A 22941-nucleotide genomic window follows, 5' to 3' on the forward strand; every position below is an offset into this window, starting at 1 on the left:
ACGGATTTCCTGATCACAGTGTTCCGGCTGGGGGCACGGAGACAGGGCGCATGTTCTAGCCGCCCGCCTGCCCTTGACTCCACAAAGACACTGGGAGCTCGGGGTCTGCTAATGTCGTCTTGCTGGTCAGCAACAGGTGGAAGGGCGAAAAAGCCAAAGTGGCTGTCCCCACCCTCATGGATTGAGAGGCTCTGGTCAGGCAGGATATTGGAGAAGAAACTACTAAAAATCAATTTCTCTGTAGGAGCATGAGCCATTGTAAATGCAATTCTTACTTTAGAAGTGGTTCCTCATCTAAAACTTGAATTGTTTATATTGTTTAGAACTTTAAATGTGCCCCTTTGTGTCTCCCAAATAGAGTCCACAAAGGCCTAAAATTGCAGTTCAGTAGAACTTACAGCCTGAAACCAACTCAGCTGAAATTTGAGTTTGGGGAATCAGAGGTTATATGATTCAGAAGGAAGAAGGAAGGACAGGAGAGGAGGAAGAGTTTCTTTATTAATTTAACTAATATTTATGGAGCCCCTGATGATGTTTTATTAACACTAATAAAGCAACAGCTGCTGTTTACTGAGTGCTTCCTATAAGTCCTGGTAGTTTAGGAGTTGATTTACATATATTCTTCCAGTTACTTATCACACACATCTATTCTTGGAACAAGAAATTAAACATTGATACTAAGCTACTAACATCAGACCACACATGACAAACAGCTGAGCTGGGCTTCAGATCAGCTCTGGTGACCAGGCTGCCCTTTGCTAGAGCCAGGGCATGGCAGTTTCCGGGGCTCTGTTCTTTCCCCGGGGAGGATCTGGGCCCAGATGCGTTTCTGCAGTGGGGACATGGTCCCTTTTTGGTTGCCTCCCCCACTTGTTAGTTTCTCTTCTCTCTCCCCCTCTCTCCTGCTTGCCCTCCCTTTCCTCTCTCTCTTCCTCCCTCCCTGCACCCTCCCCCTTTTGCCCTCTCTTTCCCTCCCTCCCTCTCTCATCTCACATCTCTTTTGCACCTCTCATCTCTCTCTCATTCCTCTACCCTTCTCCCCTGGTGCTATAAAGGGACTCCAGTGCTGCACTCCCCGCTGGCAGGCCTAATCCTGCAAAACACTCTTTTTCCCAAAGTTTTTCGCCCCCCCGCCCGCCCATTGTCCAAAGCTTGTTTTCTCAGTGAAGCAGATCTCAGCATTCTCTTAGGAGGAAAGCAAATGATCCTTTTTTTGCTAACTTATAAAGGTCTAATAGTCTCTGGTAATCATTCAGAGGATCCCAGTTTTCCTCATTTTTGCTTAAAAATAGTTGGGGGGATCTTAATGCCACAAATATACAAATTCTTAACTCTGAACCTAGTGGGTCAGTCCTATTTCTGGCAGACCCCAAGCAGTGCCTGTGTTTCTTAGCTGCCTTATTTCTCCTCTACTCTTAAACTTAAAGTTGCCTCTTAGAGGTATTTTCCCCAGAAGATAAAGGTGTAAAGGCAGAGGTGGTAGGGGAGGCAGGTTTGGCTCTTTGTTGTAATGATTTATTAATAGTAGATGACTTTCTTTACAGTTGAATTTTAGTAAAATTGGTTTCTGATCATGTTTGACCAAGGAATACAGGAGTATCCAGGGTTATAGAATAGCACTAACATAGACATTACGTTTGAACCAAGTGGGTAGCTCATGACTTACATCTATGAATAACTTTCTCTGATTCTTCCTCCTCTTATTTTTTAGGCACCAGTTGACAATGGCTCCAAAATCGCCAACTACCTTTTGGAATGGGATGAGGTAAGTGTATTTTCATATTCATCTAAAACACCATTTCAAAAGTAAAATTCCTGAACAAATACCATTTTATTTTTTTATTCTTTTTTAAGATGTGCTAAACACGGAAAAAAGAATGTAAGTAGAGAAATATTTAAGCCAATAGTTATTGACTAAAAAATGAATATGAATTAAAGTAGCATAAAGAATTGTGCATTAAACCCTGGCTGGGCAGCTCAGTTGCTTGGAGTGTCGATCAATTCACCAGAAGGTTGTGGGTTTGATTCCAGGTCAGGGCGCATACCTAGGTTGTAGGTCAGTCCCCAGGTAGGGCCCATAACTGATCGATGTTTCTCTCTCTCAAAGCAATAATCATATCATCAAGTGAGGATTTTTTTTAAAAAGCAGTTGTGCATTAAAACATATATATTTGTAGGAAATGCTACTGAAGGAAAATATAGGGTCTTAATTATTTTGGAGTTCCCAGTGTCTAGCCATTCATTCGTTAGTATTAAAAATTGATGGTCATCTTTCTGCTCCATGTGATCTGCATAAATGGTTTTGAAAAGTTAAACCACCTTGGCTTTGGAAGCACAGTTTGGTTTTCCTTTTTCAGTTTGAACACCACGTGTACACAGCAGTGTTGGACTGTTGGGTGCTGTCTGTGGGGAGTGGAGCAGCACCTGGAGGTCTCACTCTATCGTGTGTGATCACCCTGTGGGTTAGAATATCTGAAACAGGTGTGCCCCCATTTGCTGTTTCTATCCCCTGAGGCCCTTGGAAGGGTCTTCATGGTGGAGTCTCCCTGTTTTGAGGCAACTCTGGGCTGAATGGTGACCAAATGCATTTCTGGTCTTGTTAAGCTACAAACAGAATCTCAGGAAGGAAACAATGTAGGGGACTGTCGTTTCTGAGAAGCACCTATACTTTTTGTACCTGTAGATCTTAATTCGGTTCATTCATTTATCCTTGCTTTAATCTATTTTTGTGTGATTGAGCAAACAGACTGAGGATTTTAAGAAAAGAAAATGTAGAATTGGGAGAGAAACATATGCTAACTAGTCTTGAGGTTCAGGAGAATAAAAGATTTCGAACACAGGCTTAGGTTTAGGCAAAAAAGTAACCTATCATGTATGGAAAACATGTTTTAACCAAATATAACATGAAAATTGGATAAAATTCTCTTGATTAAATTTTGATGTGAAAGAAGGGGCTCTTCATCACTCCTACAGGAGCATATTTTCCATCCGGTTGCATCTGAGCAGCTAGAGTCACAAGTTACCAAAGACAACAATCTTTTGTCCTGAGGATCCTTGTGAATGGTTTCTACGTAAAGACTGGTGAAATCTCAGACGTAACCGTTAGGTTTTACAGATTAGGTGGCTTTCATTTTAAGGCGGTTCAATTGGAAAGTGAAACCACCTCTATGGCCCTTGTGGGAAGAGATTTTTAAAGTCAGTCAGGAAAGCTGGAAAGGAACCTGGCTGCCCGTGACACGGAGTTAACATCTTCCCTCTTGCTCCTGAATGAGGAATGCAGGTGGAACGGATGAGTGTGTCGCATTATTGCACTGACCTAGTGTTTTCTCTCATACTTTGAGGTTTTATATTGAGGTACAGTTTACCACTAAAGAGAAGGCCTTTTTTTCATTTCAGATATCTTGTCAGGGCAGTGCAATAAAGCAACCATGTGTGCTTCTCTCCTTCCCCTCTGTTTTTTGCTGCTTCTCAGCCTCATAAGTAGTAATGTCAAAGAAGTTGAACATCCTCCAAGGAAAACCCAGGTGCTCCAGGAAATGGTATTAGTGACTCAGTTGCTGACTTCCTTCCTTTTGAATCAGAATTGGAAGTGCCCTGGGGTGGTGTGGGAGAAATACACCACAGCCTTGGATGAAATGGAGAAACTATTTCTGATGACTGTTTATAATCAGTAGGACCCGGTATAGACTAGTGACCACAAAATATTAGTTTTGTTTTGGGCCTTCTCCTGCCTTTCCCCTACTTGCTCTCCTTCCATCTTTCCCTTGTACCCACCTTAATTCTTCCACCTTTCTTTTTCCTCTTTTTTCTCTCCCACCTTGTAATTCCGGCTGATGAGCCTTATTGGAGATGCAGGTTAATTAACACTCACCTACCGTAGGCCTTTTGTTAACACGGGAATCCTTTTACATTCTATGGCATGATAACCTTCCCAAAAAACTTCTGACCCCAAACTCTGTATAGTACCCCTTAGAAACAATAATTGGAAGAACACTGTGACTAGAAGATGTGGATTCTGTTCCAAGTTTTAAACTGGTCGCTTGACTTCTCTGGTCCTCAGCCCATCAGCTTATGTACACTGGTATCACTTACCTTCTCTCAAACCTGGTTACCAGAGTTATCCTTCCTGACAAGAGAACATTTTGGGGATCCTTTTCACTGTTGTTTGGTCTGTTGATTAATAATTTCTGCATCTCTGGAGCATACCTCTCAGTTCATACACACACACAGGAACACTGTTCACTGTCGTATGAGGGATCTGTCACAGAGCCCAGGTAATGTCCTTATTCTAATGGCTGAAAAAGCTAATATCGTGCTATCTTTCTATACTTTTGGACAGGTAAAGAAACAATCTTAACTATGTGCTTCTCAAATTTTTCCAAACTTAGCCACATGTTCCCAAATTTTTTTCCAAAAATTTTCATCAAATTTATCCATCAAATAAGCTTCCATCCAGTAGGTTATTTGTATTATGTTGTATCTCCCTCCTTTCTAGTCTCCCTAAAAAGATTGAAAATGGGTTTCCTGGCAATGAGAATACCAGCAATAGTAACCAGTTCATTCCTGCCCATCTTATCATTTCAGAAGTAAAGTTTCTGATGAAATAGTCTGACAGTCTTGTGTTTCTAAAATTTGTGGCTAAGATGGGGATCAGCCTCTTGAGGGCAGCTCACCTGCATTGGTTTTTGGTTCTACATTCCCATGCTATTCAGGCCTTGGCCTCAAAGAAGAAAAGCAAATACATGAACAGAGACCCGCAGAAAGTGTGAACACGTGAGACTCCGGCTATTGCTCAGAAATCTTCTGCTGGTAGTTTTCGGAAGCCAGGTGCGCCTGGTACCAGGGGCGTTTTCCGGGCCCTGCCCTAGTGGAGTCTGCTGGGGCAGGAGAATGGAAGGGAGTGTTTTGCTGGTGTCACTCCCCAGTGCCAATGCTCTCATCTCCCAGGACATCTGTCCCAGCCATACACCCATAGCCTTCTGTCTTTAAGGTGGGATGGGGGGGGCAAAGTTAAAGGGCAGCAAAGTTGTAGGGTACACACAGAAGCGAACCTCCACCTGACAGAGAGATGGGTCCTACTCAGAGTCTCAGGGAAGGCTGTGCTCATGAGTAGCACGCTGCCTATTTCTGCTCTGGCCCCTGGTCTGAGAATTACAGCTTGAGGCAAGGTGGTCCCATCCTTGTATATGCCACCACCAATGTCTGGGTGTGCCCATGTTTTTATCACAGCATAACAGCACTAGTTGGAGTTCCCAGGATACTTTATTCTTTTGTTCAGTCACCATTCCAATAAAACAGTTAGTGTAAAATATTGCAAGTGTTTGTAAATTAAAGCACAGACATCAAATCCAGCTCTCAGGCCTCTTAGAAGATGACCCCTGTGAATGAAAGAGCAGCAGCAGAGAGGCCAGTGAGCACCTGGCCTTTGTTTCTACTAGGACTGGGGCTGCTGGGCTGAGCTGACCTTGGGAAGAGCCACCTGACTCAATAGCTATGGTCTCTGAAGGCAGGTGTGGCCCTAGTGGGGAACAGAAAACAGAAACAACACAGCACAAGAGAAAGCTGCTACACCATCTCCTAAATGTATTGCCATTATTGTCACATCACTGTTCTGTAGAATTCACTTAGAAATCACTCACTGACTGTCCTTCAAGAGGGTTAGCTGCCTCCTTGTCTCTGTTAATAATTGTTAACGAGGCAATCCCTTCATTTTTAAATCAATGTGGGAAGTAACCGTGACTCTGAGATGGTAATGAGCAAGTAAAAATGGAACACACAGGTGTCTTTGGCTTTTCGGCTATGGCCGTAAGTTTCCATTTTCCCCTGAAACGGATCAGTTCTCATAACTTGGAAAGGTGTGGCCTCAGCTGGCCGCATCCCCACACGCACTGGCTCAGATGAGCTGAAGTGTTTAGAGCCCTGGAACCTGCAGTCTGGCCTTGAAGTTTTGCTCCTCCAGGAGACTCCCCACGTGAGCAACAAAGCAGAAGGCCATTTTCAAGGCGGGTTTCTACTTGAGTATTGAATGAGTCAGCATTACATTTCAGTTTCTTTCTGATCACCATGTGCCTCTGCCTCCATGTTTAATTTACAAGTCAGCGTTATTCTAAAGGCCAGCAGAAAGGTCAGCGACCTTATTTTGTTTTTTTTCTTCTGCTAGATTTGAGTATTACACCTAGTGCTGATTTATAAAAACAAGAAACAACAACAAAAACTCTTTTATGAATTGAGTTTTCGTTTAATCCAGAATTATGAATAGGAGAAAAGCTTCTTACCATTTTAACAGCAAAACAATGCTTAGATGCTGGATTTCTCATGGAGGTAGTGCTTACAGTTCACTGCTCCTTGGGCCCCCCTGAGCTGATCCCCCTGACCTGCCCCCTCCCCTCCTTGGGTACCCTTCCAAGCTAAGTCGGCCCCTCTGTGCTTTTCTGCTGGATGACACAGTGGAGGTGGGAGTTTTTCTCTAGAAGAAGCTAAGAGGGAAGGATGAGGACCCAGAGGCCTCTAGAGCAGGAATGGGCTTTTATGGAAAGGAATTACAAACCTCTGAATTGATTCACACATAAATGCCTGCCCAGTCTGTTTTAAGGGATGGCGGTCTGGCCTTTTCCTTGAAAACCTGAGTAAAAGGGCAAACTTCACGGTCAAGTAGGAACTTTCTTTTCCATTTTAGAAAACATATATTCAGTAAGGAAGGTAATTACAGAAACTTAGCTTGTTGTGTGTTCTACTCTTAGACATTGTTTTAAGTCATACTATGCAGAAATACTAACTGGTGCTGTTGCAGCTAGTTACTCAGCAAATACTCGTGTCCTGAGATCTTCTTGTGACTCTGTGGCATGGCTTCTTATGACAGTTGTGTCAGCGCTGTGGCGTTCACCTAGAGAGATGTGGATGAGTAGTCTCTGTTTTGTGTCTAACTAGTCAAGCAAGTATAATAATTTAACCTCCAAGCCTCAGCTTCTCCACTTGAAAAATTATGTCACTTATCTCCTAGGAAGGTGAAGATTGAATGAGATTCAGGGTAATGATTATTTCATGTCACCTAAGCACAAGTTAAGACCTGGGGCAGGAAGAGGTCGGCAGCTTGAAGGATTGAATGAAAGGAATATGACATTCTTCTGTTGGGAGCTTAACAGGAACCTGAGATCAGTGTCTCTGGTTGGCACTGAACAAAAACAGACACAATGCTATATATAGATATTTACTTACCATTAGCTTAGCTTCCGGACATGACACGCAGGGAACCTATGAAAGAACCAGAAAAATAGCTTCGTGGGAATGGACTAGTGGAGTTCCCAAGAATCTTCCTCACATGTGACTCAGCTAGACCAAAAAGGAATTTCCCATCTCGCTTCCCTGGTGACTAATGAGCCAACGCAGCTGTAAAATACAGCCGACTAAGAATACATTAAATACTATAGAAATCAAGGGGTGTAGAATTTGAAATGGAGAGAGCAGAAAAGGCCAGCGGCAGGTGGAGCCCATACGCCCCCGGGGAGCCATTAGCAAACCCCATAGTGCCCAGAAGTCCTGTTGCAGAAACCACAGTGGCAGGCCCCACATTGTCACTTCTGGGACGCCTGGTTCGGGAGCAGCCAGCCTTGCTTGTTTTAGGAGTTGAGCTGGCCACTTAAGTGCTATCTAGTTTATAAACCAGATAACTGTTTAACTTAGGTGTCGACTAGTTAGTATTGCTAATCTTGCAGAACATTTTTTTTTTTTTTGCCCAAGTGAAGTTGCACATGGCTTTTCAGGTTAGACAGCAACGGGAAGTAGAGTGACTTGGGGATCACAAAGGGGCTCGGCAGAGCCTCCCTGAGGATGATGCAGGTGACGCTCTGTCTGCGGTACCACGCCGCCTTAGGCTGCATGTCTGTTCATTGGAGAAAACCGGGATGGCCTGGATCCATGTGCCTCTTGGTCATTCTCAGGGAGAACCCTCAAAGAGATTGGAGAGTGGGGTCTCAGGTTGGCTTGGCACCCTGTCCATCAGAAACCATCTTTCACACAAGTGCCTTGAGCCTGACCAGTGGCCTGGCAGAGCAGCAGCATTGTGCCCCATCACAGACCTACCCCGCCACGCCCAAGAGTGCTGTCAGAGAGCCAGGGAGAAGCTTCCTCCCCTCCAGCTCCTACTGAAGGAAACTAGGCCAGGCAGGATTTAGCAACTCTGAGAGGTCCACAGGAACCTAAGGCAAAGAGCTGAGTTAAAAACAGCCCTCTCTCTTAGGGACCTCAGCCCCGTCGTCTGCACACCTGAAGCAGATTCTCCATCTGCTTATCATTTGTCACACGTGTGAGGGATACATTTGGGCAGCAGGATTTGTGAGGAGCTTCCGGCTGAGAAGAAATTCCAAATACCCATCTTTGCCCTCGGCACCCAACTGACCAGCTCACGTTTGTTGTGCCCACTCGGGCCGTGGCTAGGTGGGTGGACTGAGCACATCCATCTCTTGTGAACAGTATAGGGGCTTGTTCCCTTCCTCTCTCTTCACTGGGACAGCCTGAGCACACTGATCTTATCGAAGAAGTGGATCTGATGAACCACCATCTTCAGAGGGATATACAGAAAAATGGTTTGTTTGTTCTAAATCAAAGGACCTGGTCACCCTTGCCTGTTTCAGGTAGCTCAGCCTCTCTCGCTACTAGAAAAAACAAGTGTGCCAGGGCATGAAATAAATGCAGTACTTATTTAGTAGCCTGGAGCCAAAAACTGTCCCAGCCCCTTTTCTTACCTTTGAAGGCTCCTCTGTGCCAGAGCTGCTCAGTAAAGCGAAAGAGGCATCACTGAGGAGAGAGTGAGGTTTGGCACAAGGACCTTTTGAATCCACCCAGATGTGGGGTGTCTCTACCTCCCTGTTATGAACCGTTCTTATATATGGTTATGCTGCACATACATGCTCTTTTATTTCTCAAGCCAACATTTATCTTTGATGTTGCCTGGGGTCGGCCAGCGCTGGAACAACTTCTAAATATAGACGTACTAGCAGACTAAATCTTCGAGCCTGGCAGTAGTTCAGTTGGCCAGCGCAACCTTATTTTTTACTTGATTTATCTCTGCCGTTTCTGACAGGCTGAGCTATGCCTGTTACAAAGAGTGCCCAGCCCAGAACTGCTCAGCCCGTGTCTGGATCCAACAGCCATAGGCTACAAGCACATAACAACTGATAACCAACCCCATGTAACTTTTTTAGCAGACGGTTATCAAATCTGGAAAGGGCAGGTTGCGAGGGCAGCAGGCGTGGCTGTGACAGAGCCTTAAGAGAAGGAGGTCAGCGGAAAGGGGCCGTAGATCGAGAAAACGTCGGGAAGAGTTGCGCTCACGTGACCAGAGGGAGCCAGGTCACTGTGGGTTCTGGCACCCTGTGTTGTCCATTCTTATTTTCTCGCTCCAGGAAGAGGAACAGGAAGGATCATTTCCAGTCTGTTAATTTGGAGGAGACTGAAAATATCAGCCAACTTCATCTGTTAGTGCCAGTTTTGGAAATAGCAGCTTCCAGGGTCATTAGTGCCAGGGTAATTGGAAATGTTAGCCAGAGCAACCACATTCCCCACAGTCTACAGAATTACTCCTGGCAGGAAAATACTGTAGCCTGAATTAATTGGAGTGTGTGTGAGTTATATGTTAGAACTGGCAATGGATGTGTTAATTCCTTAACAGGAAAACAACCCGCTTAGTTGATTCATCTTCCCAAGTACTGAGGACAACTTTATGAAGACACTTAAGTTAAGAAAGAAGAAAAACTGACTTGGGAAAAAAATTGTCTTTAGCCTTTCAGTTCATAATTTTATAAATTAACAGTTACTTTTAAACATTTAACCTTAAAAATTAGTTGCAAATGAATCAAATTCTTTTCACATACTTAGATACCAGTTTTCAAACAGGCATCCCCACTTGTAACTTGATTTCTCCACTGGAACTTTATTCCACTGCATGTTTATACACAGGTACCAAGGAGAGGTTACCAGTGGAGGCCCTTTGAAAAGCTTTTTAATGTGTTCACTCGGGTGGCTTTGGGTAATGCCATCCTTAAACCATCATCAAAAAACTGTTGTATGTCTATTTAAAAAAATCTCTCCACAGTTCTCTACAACTTTTGGGGTAGCATTTTGAAAAATCTTAATTTAGTCTAAAGTGTAGCTCGGTAAGATGAAGTAACTTTATTGCCATTGATTAACAGTTTTCATTGATCTTTATCATTGAAGAAGATGGCTACATTTTTATCTTCTACAAAAACAGTTTTTAAAATCTCTTCAAAGAGGCCTTACTCTGTGGGATGGTTCTGAGGGGAAAGGCGTGGACCGAGTGCATGTAGAAGGCAGAAGCCTTTATTCAGGCACACGGTGAACGTGTGTTCTAGCACACGCACTTCCGCTCCCTTCCTTCCTTCCTTCCTTCCTTCCAGTTTGCAGTGCAGGACAAATCTATAAAAGTTTACTGAGAAACTTCATACCAGTAGCATAAATGGATGCGCATAAAAATAGAAGAGTGTAATATTACATAACAAATTAACTCAAAACTTTATGGCTTAATGCACTCGCTTTCTTATGCACCTGGATTGTGGGTGGCAATTTGAACAGGGCACTGAGGAAATGTCTTGTCTGGGTACCGCAGTTGCTGGAGCGTCAGCTGGGAGGGCTCATTAGGGGTTCATATCTTCTAGTGCGGTCTTCCCTCACGAGTCTAGTGTTCACGGGTAGCTTTGGTAGGACCTCATCTGGGGCTAGTTCACAGCATGGCAGCCATGAGGGAGTCAAAATTGCAAAAGTTAATGTTCCTAAAGGAAAAGACAGAAGCCGCATCACCTATGCAGACCAAGCCTTGGAAGTCACACAGCTTCATGTTCTCTCAGTTACGAGTGAGTCAGGAGCACACCCACATTCAGGAGAAAGGGCCATAGATTTTGCTCCTCAGTGGTAGAGTATCAGAGAGTTTGTGGACTTGTTGAAAATCACCACCCTGTGACACAAGGCTTCTCTCGACTCCCTTAGTCATGAGAAACCATTAATAAATCTCTTCCCCTTTATCTTTGTATAGCACATGTGGTGTGTTTGAGTAACTAGACCATAGATACGAGGCCATGAATTTTGAAAGTGCAGCGTAACTCGTTTTCCTACTGTTGCTTCTCTTCTGAGTGTTCTGGGGAGAGGGAGAAGGAAGGCGTAAGTGTGCACCCAGAAATGCAGTGGTCGGTCGGGACTCGGCCCCGCTCTGCTCAGGGAACAATGGAAGGGATCACTACCCGCTCCCTTAGTGATAAGGACAGGGACCCGGGAGGTGAACGGTATCTCTGCCAGTTCATGCCTCTGCCTCGTGTCCTGCTCCTTTGGGTGAAATTTTTGTTGGGGGGGTAACTAAGAAACATAATTTTGTTTAATGGCTAATTTTTATTAAACTACATATTAGGAAGTAATGGGAAATATTCAAGTAGATAATTAAATTGCAGAAGATAAAAATAGGAAAACGGAGTCTGTGTCTTTCAAAATATTTAAAACCTTTTATATTTATAATTAAACTCAAAATTCATTTTAAACAATGAAACAATGTGTGATAAGGTTAACATCTTTGTCCCTGGGGTCATTAACACATCTGGGGGAAAATATTTCTAAGGGTGAGTCATTCTGGGCTACGTAGCCACATGAGTATATTTTACTCGCTCCTCCAAGCCCTCTTCTCTCACCCCTGCCTTCCCGAGACGGGGCCCTTGCAAGTCGCACGCAAAGTGGGAGGTTATTGACATTCTTCAGAATTTTGCAAGGACCTTGTTGGATCCAGAAGGACATCTGGATTCATTATTTTTGGACTTGTAACCAAATTCTTGACTCTTCTAAGAAAGTGAGGATGAGGATGGAGCAACAGAGAGGCAAATGCTGCTAGAGCATATGCTCTTCTACGTGTTATAAGGCTGGAACTTTCCTCCAGAGATGTTGACCCCCTTTAGAATGAATCTAAAACTGAAAGGCGACCCTTGCTCACCAAGGATAAGATGAATGAGATGTCCAGGCTAGGCCAGGAGGGCTTCGTGGTAAATACGGCTTATAGTACACAGGGGACCACGCTGCCTGAGATGTGCTAGTGGAAACGGGGAATAGCCAAGGCTCTAGAATGTAGATGATATGCCCTACGTTTTTGTTCAGTGGTAAGACAGAGGGCATAGAGGCAAAGTGGGAAGCTTAGGACTGGAGAAGGACTGATTTGATATGTGTACATGAGCCAGCTTGCTGGCAAATCCAGTGCTTCCCTGGAGAGCAAATTCGACCAGAAGTCGAGGACATGGTGCCCTGGGCTCTGGTTGCAAAACTGTTCCATGTGTCTCAACACCCAGGGTATTATTGAATTGGTACTCTCAGGGTAAGTCTGGGTGTGGGGTGACAGTAGATTAGCAAGGACCATAAATTCAGTTGAATGAGAAGAGGACAAAAGAAAGCAACCCAGGTTGGTAATACCGCACCTCATGCCAGACTGAGTGCTGTGAAGTTTATTGGCACACAGTTGATTTGTACTTCAAGATTGCTTCACATTGTAGTAAAGATGAGCTTTGTCCTTGAATGAACCTAATGTCTGCTCATGCATGGCCTACATTGTGAAATGGAAACAAGCCAGGGAACCCTGAAAATCTGCCTTTTTTGGCCTGTGGACACTGGCAGTAGAATGTGAGGCCAGAACAAGGTCGGCTGTTACATTGCCTCGTGTCAGATAGAGCCCAGGGGCCAGGTCTGCTCCAGAATGATCAGGGGTGTGGGTTCAAAGCCCCCTCTCCCCTTTTTCTCTAATTGGGGTGAAGTTTTCTTCTCTTCCCCAGGAGAGCAGGAACACAGGTGTGCTTATTTCAGGGAGTTTCTGGTCCTCATCTCTCACATGTGCCTGATCCCACCTGGAAGAGCATCCTGGCCCCAGCTCTTCCCTTGGGCACCAGCCAGCTCCTGGGCCTTTTAGACCCACTCCTGACCCCACTCTCCACTCTCCTCTCTCCTCTCTTCTGTGTGAGTCACAAGTTGGCCTAGCAGCAGTGGTTGACCAGGGTAGGGCCTGGGCCCCGGACATACCTGCTTCCTGTGTTTGACCGGAGTATTGACGACAGCAAGCCTGAAAACGCTTGGATCGCCCATTTCTGTTAGGGCCGTGTTTTAGCAGGAAACTTCGCCCCAGGATGACTTTAAATTATTAAGCGTTCGTTTCCTTTCCAGGTGAAGGTGGTCTGTCTCAGGAACCCGGTGTCATTTAAGTTAGATTTTATTAGGACAAAGAACATTTCACAGTTTGTAATCTCTCAGAATCATTTGAAGCCATGCTACCTATAAAATCTGGAAGTTACGATTTGCCATCTGTAAGACTTCACTCATATTAAAGGCTTGCACATATTTAATTTCTGATAAACAATGATTAAGCATTCATGTTGTAATTCCTGTCAGTTTGTCTGAATCTTTCAACCTTCTAGACCATTATCTTAACAAAAAATCCTGTCCATTTCTGTCAACAAGAACTGGGTAATATTTTATTTATAAATGCTGTTTGCAACCTGAGCTTCCTCTTGGTTTACAAGCAGATTCTCAACATCACCTCTCCCTTTGAACATGGACCTTGATGCCTAAGCCCCCAGAGCCGTTCCAGAGCCGGGCACCGGCTGCTGTGGAAGACCAGGGCTGGGGGGGCTTTCTCCATCCTCATTTGCTTCCTTCTCCGCTGTGGATCACTGTTCCCTGCGGTGACTTTTATGAATGTTATTTTTTTTTCTTCCCAGGTGGCCCTTTTAAAATAATCTCCATGTCATACATGAATATTTCCTTTTACTCAAAAGCTTCTCTCATGTCTGAAATATTTTAACCTAACTTTCCATGGTGTTTGCTTTATTCTCAGCGACTTCTAGAAATTCACCAATAAGCCTTACTTCTTTAACTCTGTGAACTATTTGTACCCTTCCCCCTTCTGACTCTATAGACTCTGGTTCTCAGATTTGATTCTAAGGTTCCCACAAGCCTGGCTCTTTTTTTTTTTTTCCATGTTCTTAAGGACCATGCACAAAGTACACCTTGGAAGGCAATAAGATGGAAAATTTGGCATACTTCGTCTAAACAAGTTGGAGTTTATTTAGCAGTTGTTCCTGATACTGAAGTAGTAATTGAAAATAAAAATGTTAGCAACATAGGAAATGTCTTAAAGGTCACAGGATGCCTGCCCCCTCCCCATCTCACCCCCCACACCATTCTTTAGTGAGCCCCATTGCAATGTGCCTTTAAAAGATAAAAGTCTAGTTCTCAGCATTGATGCCTCTGCGCTCTTCTTTCTCATTTAAATCACGGACAGTCTGGTTTTCACCATATTGAAGCAAATCAACCTAGTAAGGAACAGACTGACTTTTATTTACTGGCTGTAGTTCTGAGCGCCAGAAATGGGCAAAGGAGACCAAACAAAGAAATACGAAAAATGAGGCATTGAAGGGCAGCCAGCGTTGGGTTTGGAAGGGATGAGGCTTCCGTGGCGGCAGGATGTGCCTTTCTTGCTCTGTTTACTCTGAGCTCAGAAGTAGAGGAAAAAGAAGGTAGATCACACTGCAGCCTGAGAGGGATACAAAACATACCAGGGCACAGAGTGTAATCAGACACTGGCTGTAATTATGCAAATGTGTGTATAAAGAGCTTTTATATGAATAAATCGTCTGCAGCAACCTTAACACTCAAGGTTAAAGTAAGCGGAAGGACACAGCGACTTCACTCAAGGAGCAGCGGGAAAATGCTGTGCTTTACTGTTGGCACCTGAATGTTCTTTGAACCCTTGATAAAAAGACTTTTGGATCTTAAAGAGATTCAGACTTCTCCTCCCTTCCTGGAAAGGCACCACTTTGCTCAGGGAGGGGCTGGTGGGGAAGGGTCAGTGTGAGGATGCAGGTGCAAGGTGGTTTTCAATCTGGTCACCCTAGTAACACTTCCAGCTAAACATATGTTTATTTGGTTTTTAATTAAAATTTACCTGGAATGTGACTTAATGGTAAGCATTTGGAGGTCTGCTTAAAGGAAGGAAATGTTTGAATTTGCTTAGAAGAAAAATGTGCTTTCGTCTTTTTTTGTAATAAAATAAATTGAGAACTTCAAACATACTTTGGAAGGCCCAGGGCACAACCATCTGATTAGAATGCCAAGATACTTTCAGTGTTAGTGGGTGTTTTTCTTTGCATGAACATAGATAAAATACTGTGGATTACGGGTAGGAAATATTTGCTCTAGCATACTGCTGATGTGAGTACCCCATGCCTCCAAGCATGGCACAGTGCAGTCGGGTTCTGGGTTTTTTTTCGTATTCATTGGTCTATTAAGAGAACCTACTGGAGTGTTTTCTTTTCACTTCAAGGAATTTGAAGCATCATGTAAGGCTAGAAAGGCATTAAAAATATATTTCCAGTCTCATAAGACACATAAGAGTAGCCGTAATACATATAAATGAATTCAGCCAATGTTCCAAGTGCTTATCAGCCATTCATTTCACCTCTGCAAGCATTGATTGAGCTCCCAGATTGTCCAAAGCACTGTTATGAGAACAGCAGATGTGGACGAGATGATTCAAAGGCATGTGACCAATATTTAGGGATCAGTGAGCAAATCGCCCACCATCACCGGAATGTGCAAGTGGGGAGACTGGTGGCTGGGGCAAGACAGGAGAGGAGAGAGGAGACTGGGAGGCTTTCTGTGGCAGGTCAGGCTGCGTAGACAGCCCTCGGCTGCTGGGCAGACGCTGGGGAGCACCGTGCATTCCCCACCCTGGCAGTCCCTCCAGGGCGGCAGGCTTCCTCTCAGTTGGTCGGACTGGGCAGTGCGACCGACCTGAGTGGGGAAGATTTGAGAAATTGGGTATTGTCATGTGCCTGAGAGGTCCTTTTTATTTTGTTAACCAAAGCCACCTTAGAAGTATCACAGATACAGAGCGTTAGTCATCTCGGGTACAGAATTTCCTGAAGTGCCTTTATGCTAAGGATGACATTTCATTGAGAGCATTTTTGTGTGCAACTAAAAACACTTTGCTAGAAGCTTTCCTGCTCTTGGTTTAGTTCATCCAAACTAGGACATTAAATAGTTATTCAAAACGTTCCTTCATTTTCTTATGGTTATTTTTTTAAAAACTCATGTGTCTTGTTTCACTTTTCTCTCAGGGAAAAAGAAACAGTGGTTTCAGGCAGTGCTTCTTTGGGAGCCAGAAGCACTGCAAGCTGACAAAGCTTTGTCCAGCAATGGGGTACACATTCAGGCTGGCCGCCCGGAATGACATCGGTACCAGGTATGGCGTTTCCCTGTCCTCACGTGTGTGGTCATTACGCGTCTTCCTCCCCTGCTGCTGGAAGGCATGAGGACACTGCTGCCTCCACACTGAACCGATTTAAGGCTTTTCGAGGAGGAATCTTAGTCAGAGGGAAGAAGGCCACTTCTGAGGTGATAATGCCACTGGGTGGCCCCTTTGCAATCTTGCAAACTGTAATGCAAAGGCCCCGGGAGGCATCTCTGAGAACCAAGATGAAGGTAACAAGTGCAGATACTCAAAGGAATCCCTCTTGTGGCTGCATTTTTTTTTTCAGGTCCCTTGCCTTTTTCTTTCATCATGTTAGCGAACTACTCATTCTGTTCCTTTTTTCAATTGTATATTTCCTGATACAAAGAAAGGGGTGCAGGGCCAGCCACTGTCGTCCAGCTGAGGTCGGATTCTTACAGGACGGGAGAAAATACAAACTGCCAGGGCACCGCAGCTCAGAGGCTGCAGGAGGAAGACAAGAGCAAGTGTGCAGCAGATCGTCGGTGGTTGCAGATGCTTTGAGCAACTGTCTTCCAAGTGTACTTCCTTGATAACTCTTGATTACAGGAAAAGTCTTTTCATCACTGCTTACTGAAAATCCTAAAGGTTCAGCACATCACTGGTCCCCACCTTTTTTTGAGCCTCCATCTCCACCCATGATAGCTGTTGCAGTTTTAGGGTTCACTGGTTGAAGAGTGATAACGATAAAGGCTTCCATGGTTGAAGAATTTGTAAATGATGGGAAAATACCCACAGACTTCTGAAAAGTAGCACTATGTGTATTTGTAAAACATTTATTTTATCAACAGACATTATTTATGTTCACACTGAGTCAAAGACTCCTGGTAGCTGTGGCTCATAGCTTGGTAGACATGGCACTAAATTGTGCTTTCTATGGGGTGCTTTTGGGGGGAAATAAGTTCTTATATTTTGTCCTGTAATGCAGTGTGCTTTTTAAGCAGAAGACTGAAGGGGGACATTGGCAAATAAAAGTTGTGATCAGAAGTATCTCAGAACGCCTTCCTTTGCTTGCTGAAGCGCTAGGCCCCAGACTTTCCCACCCAAGCAGCCTGCACAGTAGGCAGTCCTGTCCTCTCCCACTGAAAGTACTGAGGCTCTTCACGTGCCCCTAAACTTGTGTGCTCCTGCGTTTATTTCTCTACAGTGGTTACAGCCAAGAGGTGGTATACTACACACTAGGAAACATTCCTCAGATGCCCTCCGCACCAAGGCTTGTTCGAGCTGGGGTCACCTGGGTCATGCTGCAGTGGAGTAAACCAGAAGGCTGTTCACCTGAGGAAGCGGTCACCTACACCTTGGAAATCCAGGAGGATGAAAATGTAAGTTGCTGATCTTACGCCCTTGCATGTGTTCTGTGTAAGTCAGTATTGGCATAACTACAGGACCCCATGAAAGTCGAGTAGCTACACAAATTCAAAACCAAACCCTTAACGTCATCCACTACAGCGACCGCCACAGCAGCAACCTGTCCTTCCCACAATCTTTACCATCTCAGTGCGTGGCACCTCCATCCTCTCGAGTGGGGAACCAAAAACCCTCCCAGTCATCCTTGACTCCAGGTATAATCAGTCAGCAAATCCTTTTAAATCTTCCTTCGGGAATTATTCAGAAAAGTCACTATTTCTCAACACCTCCATGGCAACGCCTCTTTCACAAGCCACCAGCCTCACCTCTGGATTACTGTGATGACGTCTGAAGTATTTCCGCCCCCTTCACCCTGACTATACTAGACTCAGCCCTCCACAGGAAGCCTGGGTGATCCTGTTAGATAAAATACGATCCTGTCTGTGCTGGGCTCAAAACCCTTCCCATCGCAGTGCTGCCCTCTGCCTTCCAGAGGGAAGGCCTGCACTCCCCTGATGCCCACAGCCCTTTGTTCCTGCCACCGTAGTCTCAGGGGGCACGCCAGGCAGCCCTGCCCCAAGGGCCTTCACAGGGCCTAAGCCTTGTGGCTAGAATGCCCTTCCAGATAGCTGTGACTCACTTCCCTCATTTCCTTGAGGTGTCTTCTCACACGTCACCTCTTTGGAGAGCCCTTTCCTGACCTGTAAAGCAATGCTGTCTAATCCAGCTTTCCATGATAAAAATGTTCAATAGTTTGTGCTGACCAATAAGGTAGTGCCTATTGCCACATGACTGTTGAGCATTTAAAATATGGCTGTGGGCTCAAGGAATTAAATTTTTAATTGTAACTCATTTAAGTGTAAAGAGCCACCCATGACAGCCTTATTTAACCTGTGCAGCTGTAGAGAACAGCACCTTGCTGGGTCCACCATTCTGTCCTTTTGCCTAGCTTAATTTTTTGTTACAGCACTTAGTGCCATGTGATATGCTTCATGTTTATATATAGGCTTTGTTTTGTTTTAGTCACTTTCTCCAGCTGGCAAGTTAGTTGCTCCGGCCCTTGGGCAGTACTGAACCCCTAGGACCTAGAAAAGAGGGCCTGGTGCAGAGAAGGTCTTGGTGATATTGGATGGGTGGATGATAGTCATATTGAATGAATTTTGTACGTTCAGCTTTTAGTAGGATATTTATTCCTTCCCCATCCAAGCTGTCCTTTCTTCCTTGGCCAGAAGAGGACACTGTGTGGTCAGAAATCTCAGCCACAGTTTATTGTGTAGCACATTGCAACTTGGCAGTGAAGACCTCAGCACAAGGGTTTTTTTTTTTTCAGGACAACATTTAAATAATTTTTTAAAGTACGTACTGCTTTGTAACAACTACCATTTGGTGGTTAAGTTCTTTGTTTAAAATGCTTATTGAGTAACCAGGGAAAGTTTGCTCTTAAAGAAAGCATATGGTGGCATCTATTGCAAAGCAAATTTTTACATTCTCTCCGAGAGCATTGTTCTCATTGAAAATAGTATTAGCCTCACGATACAGTTGAACAGACCCAGGAGAAATTACAGTGTGATAGTGCTGAATTTTTACCTAAAGCTGGAGTGCTGTCCTCAGCACTAACACTTCGGACACCTTTGCAGTAGCTGCCAGACCTCTGGCCTACTGGCGATGGCGGAAAGAGGCCACATAAAAACCCTACATGCACCGGTGTTTAATGCCCAGGTTTTATGGTACTGATGTTTCTTTCTGGCTTTGCCCTTCCAGGATAACCTTTTCCACCCAAAATACACTGGAGAGGATTTAACCTGTACTGTGAAAAATCTCAAAAGAAGCACACAGTATAAATTCAGGGTGAGTCAGTCATTTTGGTACCTGAACTGCTTAAAAAAGAAGCTGGTTTTTGTTTTACCCATTTACTATTTTAAATTCATGCTACAGGCCAAAATTTTTTTTTAAATTCACTGCATTTACATTTTTTAAAAAACATTATAACATGCACACCAAACTTTAATTTTAAAACCTACTTTTGAGAGAGAAAACTGTCGTAATGTGCTGTAATAAATTGCTTCACAGCATGGCCACACGGCCCCACCAGCAAGACCCACACCAGATGCTCAGTGTGCGTGTCTCTTACCTGCACGCCACACCCTCCTCTCTGCTCGTTCTCCTTTTAACCTGGTTTTTCTGCTACTCTCCATTTTCCTTTGTGCTTCTGTTCATTTTTTTTCTCAACTGTTTTTATTTTTCTTTACCCACTCCCCCCCCACTTAGGCTTTTGCTTTGGTTGTTAACAACCACCATTAATACCAATGTAGGATTTTATGTTGTAGCCAAAACCAGTGCTTTGCAACCACTAAGAGAGAGAGAACCAGGCTGCTGCAGACTGTTCACTGCCCCTGTGCACGGTGCTTGCTCTCCATTGTGACAGCGTGTGTTTTGGAGAGAGAAGATCCCACCCTCCCTTCTGTAATTTGGGGGTCAGGTGGTGTTAACTGGGCGGGTAGTAGTCACTCAGTACACAGCTGCCAAATTATCAAGTGAGAGTTGTGATTATTTGAGGAAAATGTCAGTTTCTGAGATTTTAAGGAACCCTTGCTATTTGATCCTGGCCGTGAGAACATGGCTATACTGCTAGCATTCCTCCACAAGGTGGCGTTGCACTGCTCTCCCACAGGTGAGGTGGTTCCTGTCCGCTTCCTCCCCCTCCGTGTTTTCCTCTCACAGAAACTAAGAATGTGGTGGTGGTAACCGGCATTGTTTTGTGTCTTCTTGAAAGAGTAAAATGTCAGCTAAAACCCGCCTTATTTTATTTTTCATTGTTAATAGCCAACTATACAGAAAATAAGTACTTCATAAATGCTTAGAAAGCATTAGTTTGAGATTGAGAGAGAAAATGTGTGTGTGTGTTTCTGTGTGACTTTATGGATGCCTTGATCTTGCCATGTTAAAAAACCACCACTGACTTGATAGCTGGTATCTCAAGCATGTTAATATTCTCTCGGTTGTGGTGTAGCTGACTGCTTCTAACCTGGAAGGGAAAAGCTGTCCCAGTGAAGTCTTGGTTTGTACGACGAGTCCCGACAGGCCTGGACCACCTACAAGACCCCTCATTAAAGGCCCAGTTACATCGCACGGCTTTAGTGTCAAGTGGGGTATGTTTGCTGCTGTTGCTTCTTTTTGGACAGATTTTTTTAAATGTATTAATTTCAGTAGCGACAAACCGAAATAAAAATTAAAAGGGCAGTATTATAGTACTTATGGGAGTTTTACACATTTGGAAAAAGCAGATGAGAAACATCCAGAGAACTCCACAAATTAGTAAAATGAACAATTTTAAAAGCATCTCACCGTACTTTCTGAGTTTCCTGTATTACATGGTTTTCCTTTTATATTTTTAATGTATTACTGATTTGAATGTAGTAATCTCTGAGTATATATTTCATTCTTCAATAGCTTGCCCTTAAGAAAGCAGTCATATTTAATGTAAAAATTTGTTTTATAAAGTTAATATTGAAGATAAATTTCAAAATTTAGGTATGCCATCATGAGTAAATTTTGACATGCACAATGCGCGCGTTAAAATGAATTAGGAACACTTTAGATTTTGTTGTAATTTGTAAATGACCAGCCAGAGGTCTTCAACTTCAGGCATTTTTCCTATTTAAGTTCCTTGTGTAGTGGTTGGGGCATCAGGTAGAATGATACTGTGGCTCACCTCTGCTGCTTCTGTTGTTTCAAGGACATGAATGCCATTAGGATATTGATAAACATTTGCAATTACATGTAAAGCTTTTATGATATGTATATAATTATCACTAATGTCATAATAATACTAGTTATCTAAAAGGTAAAAAAAAAGTAGAATTTAAAATAAGATTTTATGTGGCAGCCCAAGTAATATAAAGGGAATTTAAGATATTATTGAATCATTGTTGGAGACCAACCAGTGAGACACATCTAACTGTTTCAAATTACCTAATAATTTTGAGACAGAATTATTAGGGTATGTATTTCCCTGGAAGATCAGTATGATTAAGAGAAACTGTAAAAATTTAGGTGTGCTTTTTGCCAGACCATAAAGCTTTTTTGTCCTCAGAAAATCTTAGAAAGTTCTGTTAACACCATATATTTACTTTTATTAGCCATATGCTGTAATATTTAACTTTGTTGTTTTAAATATCTATTACTGAAATCTGTATGCATTAATGGAAATAGCGGGTTAAAGGAGAAGGGAAATAAAGTTTCTGAATCTATATGTGAGTAATCCGAGAGTACATCTAAAATACAGAGGTGGCTGACTGATAGCAGAGGTAAATTCTGCATAGTCTTGCAAAATTACAATGCAAGATATGTTTCTGCTCAGAAAAGTTGCACGCAGTTAGGAGAGGACTAAATACCCAGAGTGCCTCAGGGCTCTGGTCATAAGCCAGAACCTCTTCCTCAAACCGCGTCTTCAGTGTATGTACTCATTGGTCCATAACTCTGGTTTTGTATTAGTCTCACTTGGGAAATAAAGTTTGGTTAATAGCAGGCTGTGGTGGTACAGATTTATTATATTCTGACGTTTTGTTTATTTTGTCAATAAATGTTACACTTCTCTTTCTTTCATCATCCATCTCTCAAAAGAATCTGGCCAGTGATAATATAAGTGAAATAAAAAGAAATACATAAATATTTCATCTTATATAAAAATCACTATGAAAGAGCAGGTTTCAGAATTCTCAAAGCAAATGTATTAACATAAGTCTTAGAAAAATCGATTCCTATTATGAGTTTTGCTCGTGTTTCACTCAGTAAATGTTCTTTTCCATTTCTAGCTCTAAGAACTCTGAATAATCTGATAACATTTGAGGTGTCTTGGTGTTTTTGTTTGTTTCTTTTGTTTGACAAAGAAATTTCCTGAAATAATATTAATTGTGCCTTTTGGTTAAATACAGAATTAAGGCAGTATAATACTAAATGATTTTATGGGTTTCAATGATATTTACCAATAAAAATCAATGTCCTTTCATAATTAACATAGCATTTGCTTACTTTCCAGATCCTCCAAAGGACAATGGTGGTTCAGAAATACTCAAGTACTTGCTGGAGATCACTGATGGAAATTCTGAAGGTAAAGTTTTTGGAAATGCTTTTATTCGATTCCACAGCAAGCCCTATTTTCTCATATGAGAAACATCTGTATAGTAATAGTGGGCAAGCATTCCTTCTAATGCAATGGTGTCAAACTCATTTTCACCGGGGGCCACACCAGCCTCGCAGTTGCCTTCAAAGGGCCCTTCAGAGTTCTTTCCCCC

The 22941-nt window shown here is 43.3% G+C and overlaps 1 protein-coding gene across 8 annotated transcripts in view; it reads left to right on the top strand.

Annotated features, from left to right (window-relative positions):
• The window catches only part of FNDC3B (fibronectin type III domain containing 3B), a 315121-nt gene that overhangs the window by 240268 nt on the left and 51912 nt on the right, over positions 1 to 22941 (top strand). For 7 of the 8 annotated variants that reach the window (XM_036017697.1, XM_036017701.1, XM_028504578.2 and 4 more), the window contains exons 11-16: positions 1712 to 1765; positions 16149 to 16273; positions 17448 to 17622; positions 19409 to 19495; positions 20658 to 20796; positions 22686 to 22757. In XM_036017697.1, the coding sequence (XP_035873590.1) occupies positions 1712 to 1765; positions 16149 to 16273; positions 17448 to 17622; positions 19409 to 19495; positions 20658 to 20796; positions 22686 to 22757 (652 nt within the window). The remainder of the gene's footprint in view (positions 1 to 1711; positions 1766 to 16148; positions 16274 to 17447; positions 17623 to 19408; positions 19496 to 20657; positions 20797 to 22685; positions 22758 to 22941) is intronic. The other variant, XM_036017703.1, reaches the window with a different exon arrangement.

The sequence above is a fragment of the Phyllostomus discolor genome, chromosome 2 (assembly GCF_004126475.2).
Source record: "Phyllostomus discolor isolate MPI-MPIP mPhyDis1 chromosome 2, mPhyDis1.pri.v3, whole genome shotgun sequence".
Classification (NCBI taxonomy): Eukaryota; Metazoa; Chordata; class Mammalia; order Chiroptera; family Phyllostomidae; genus Phyllostomus; species Phyllostomus discolor.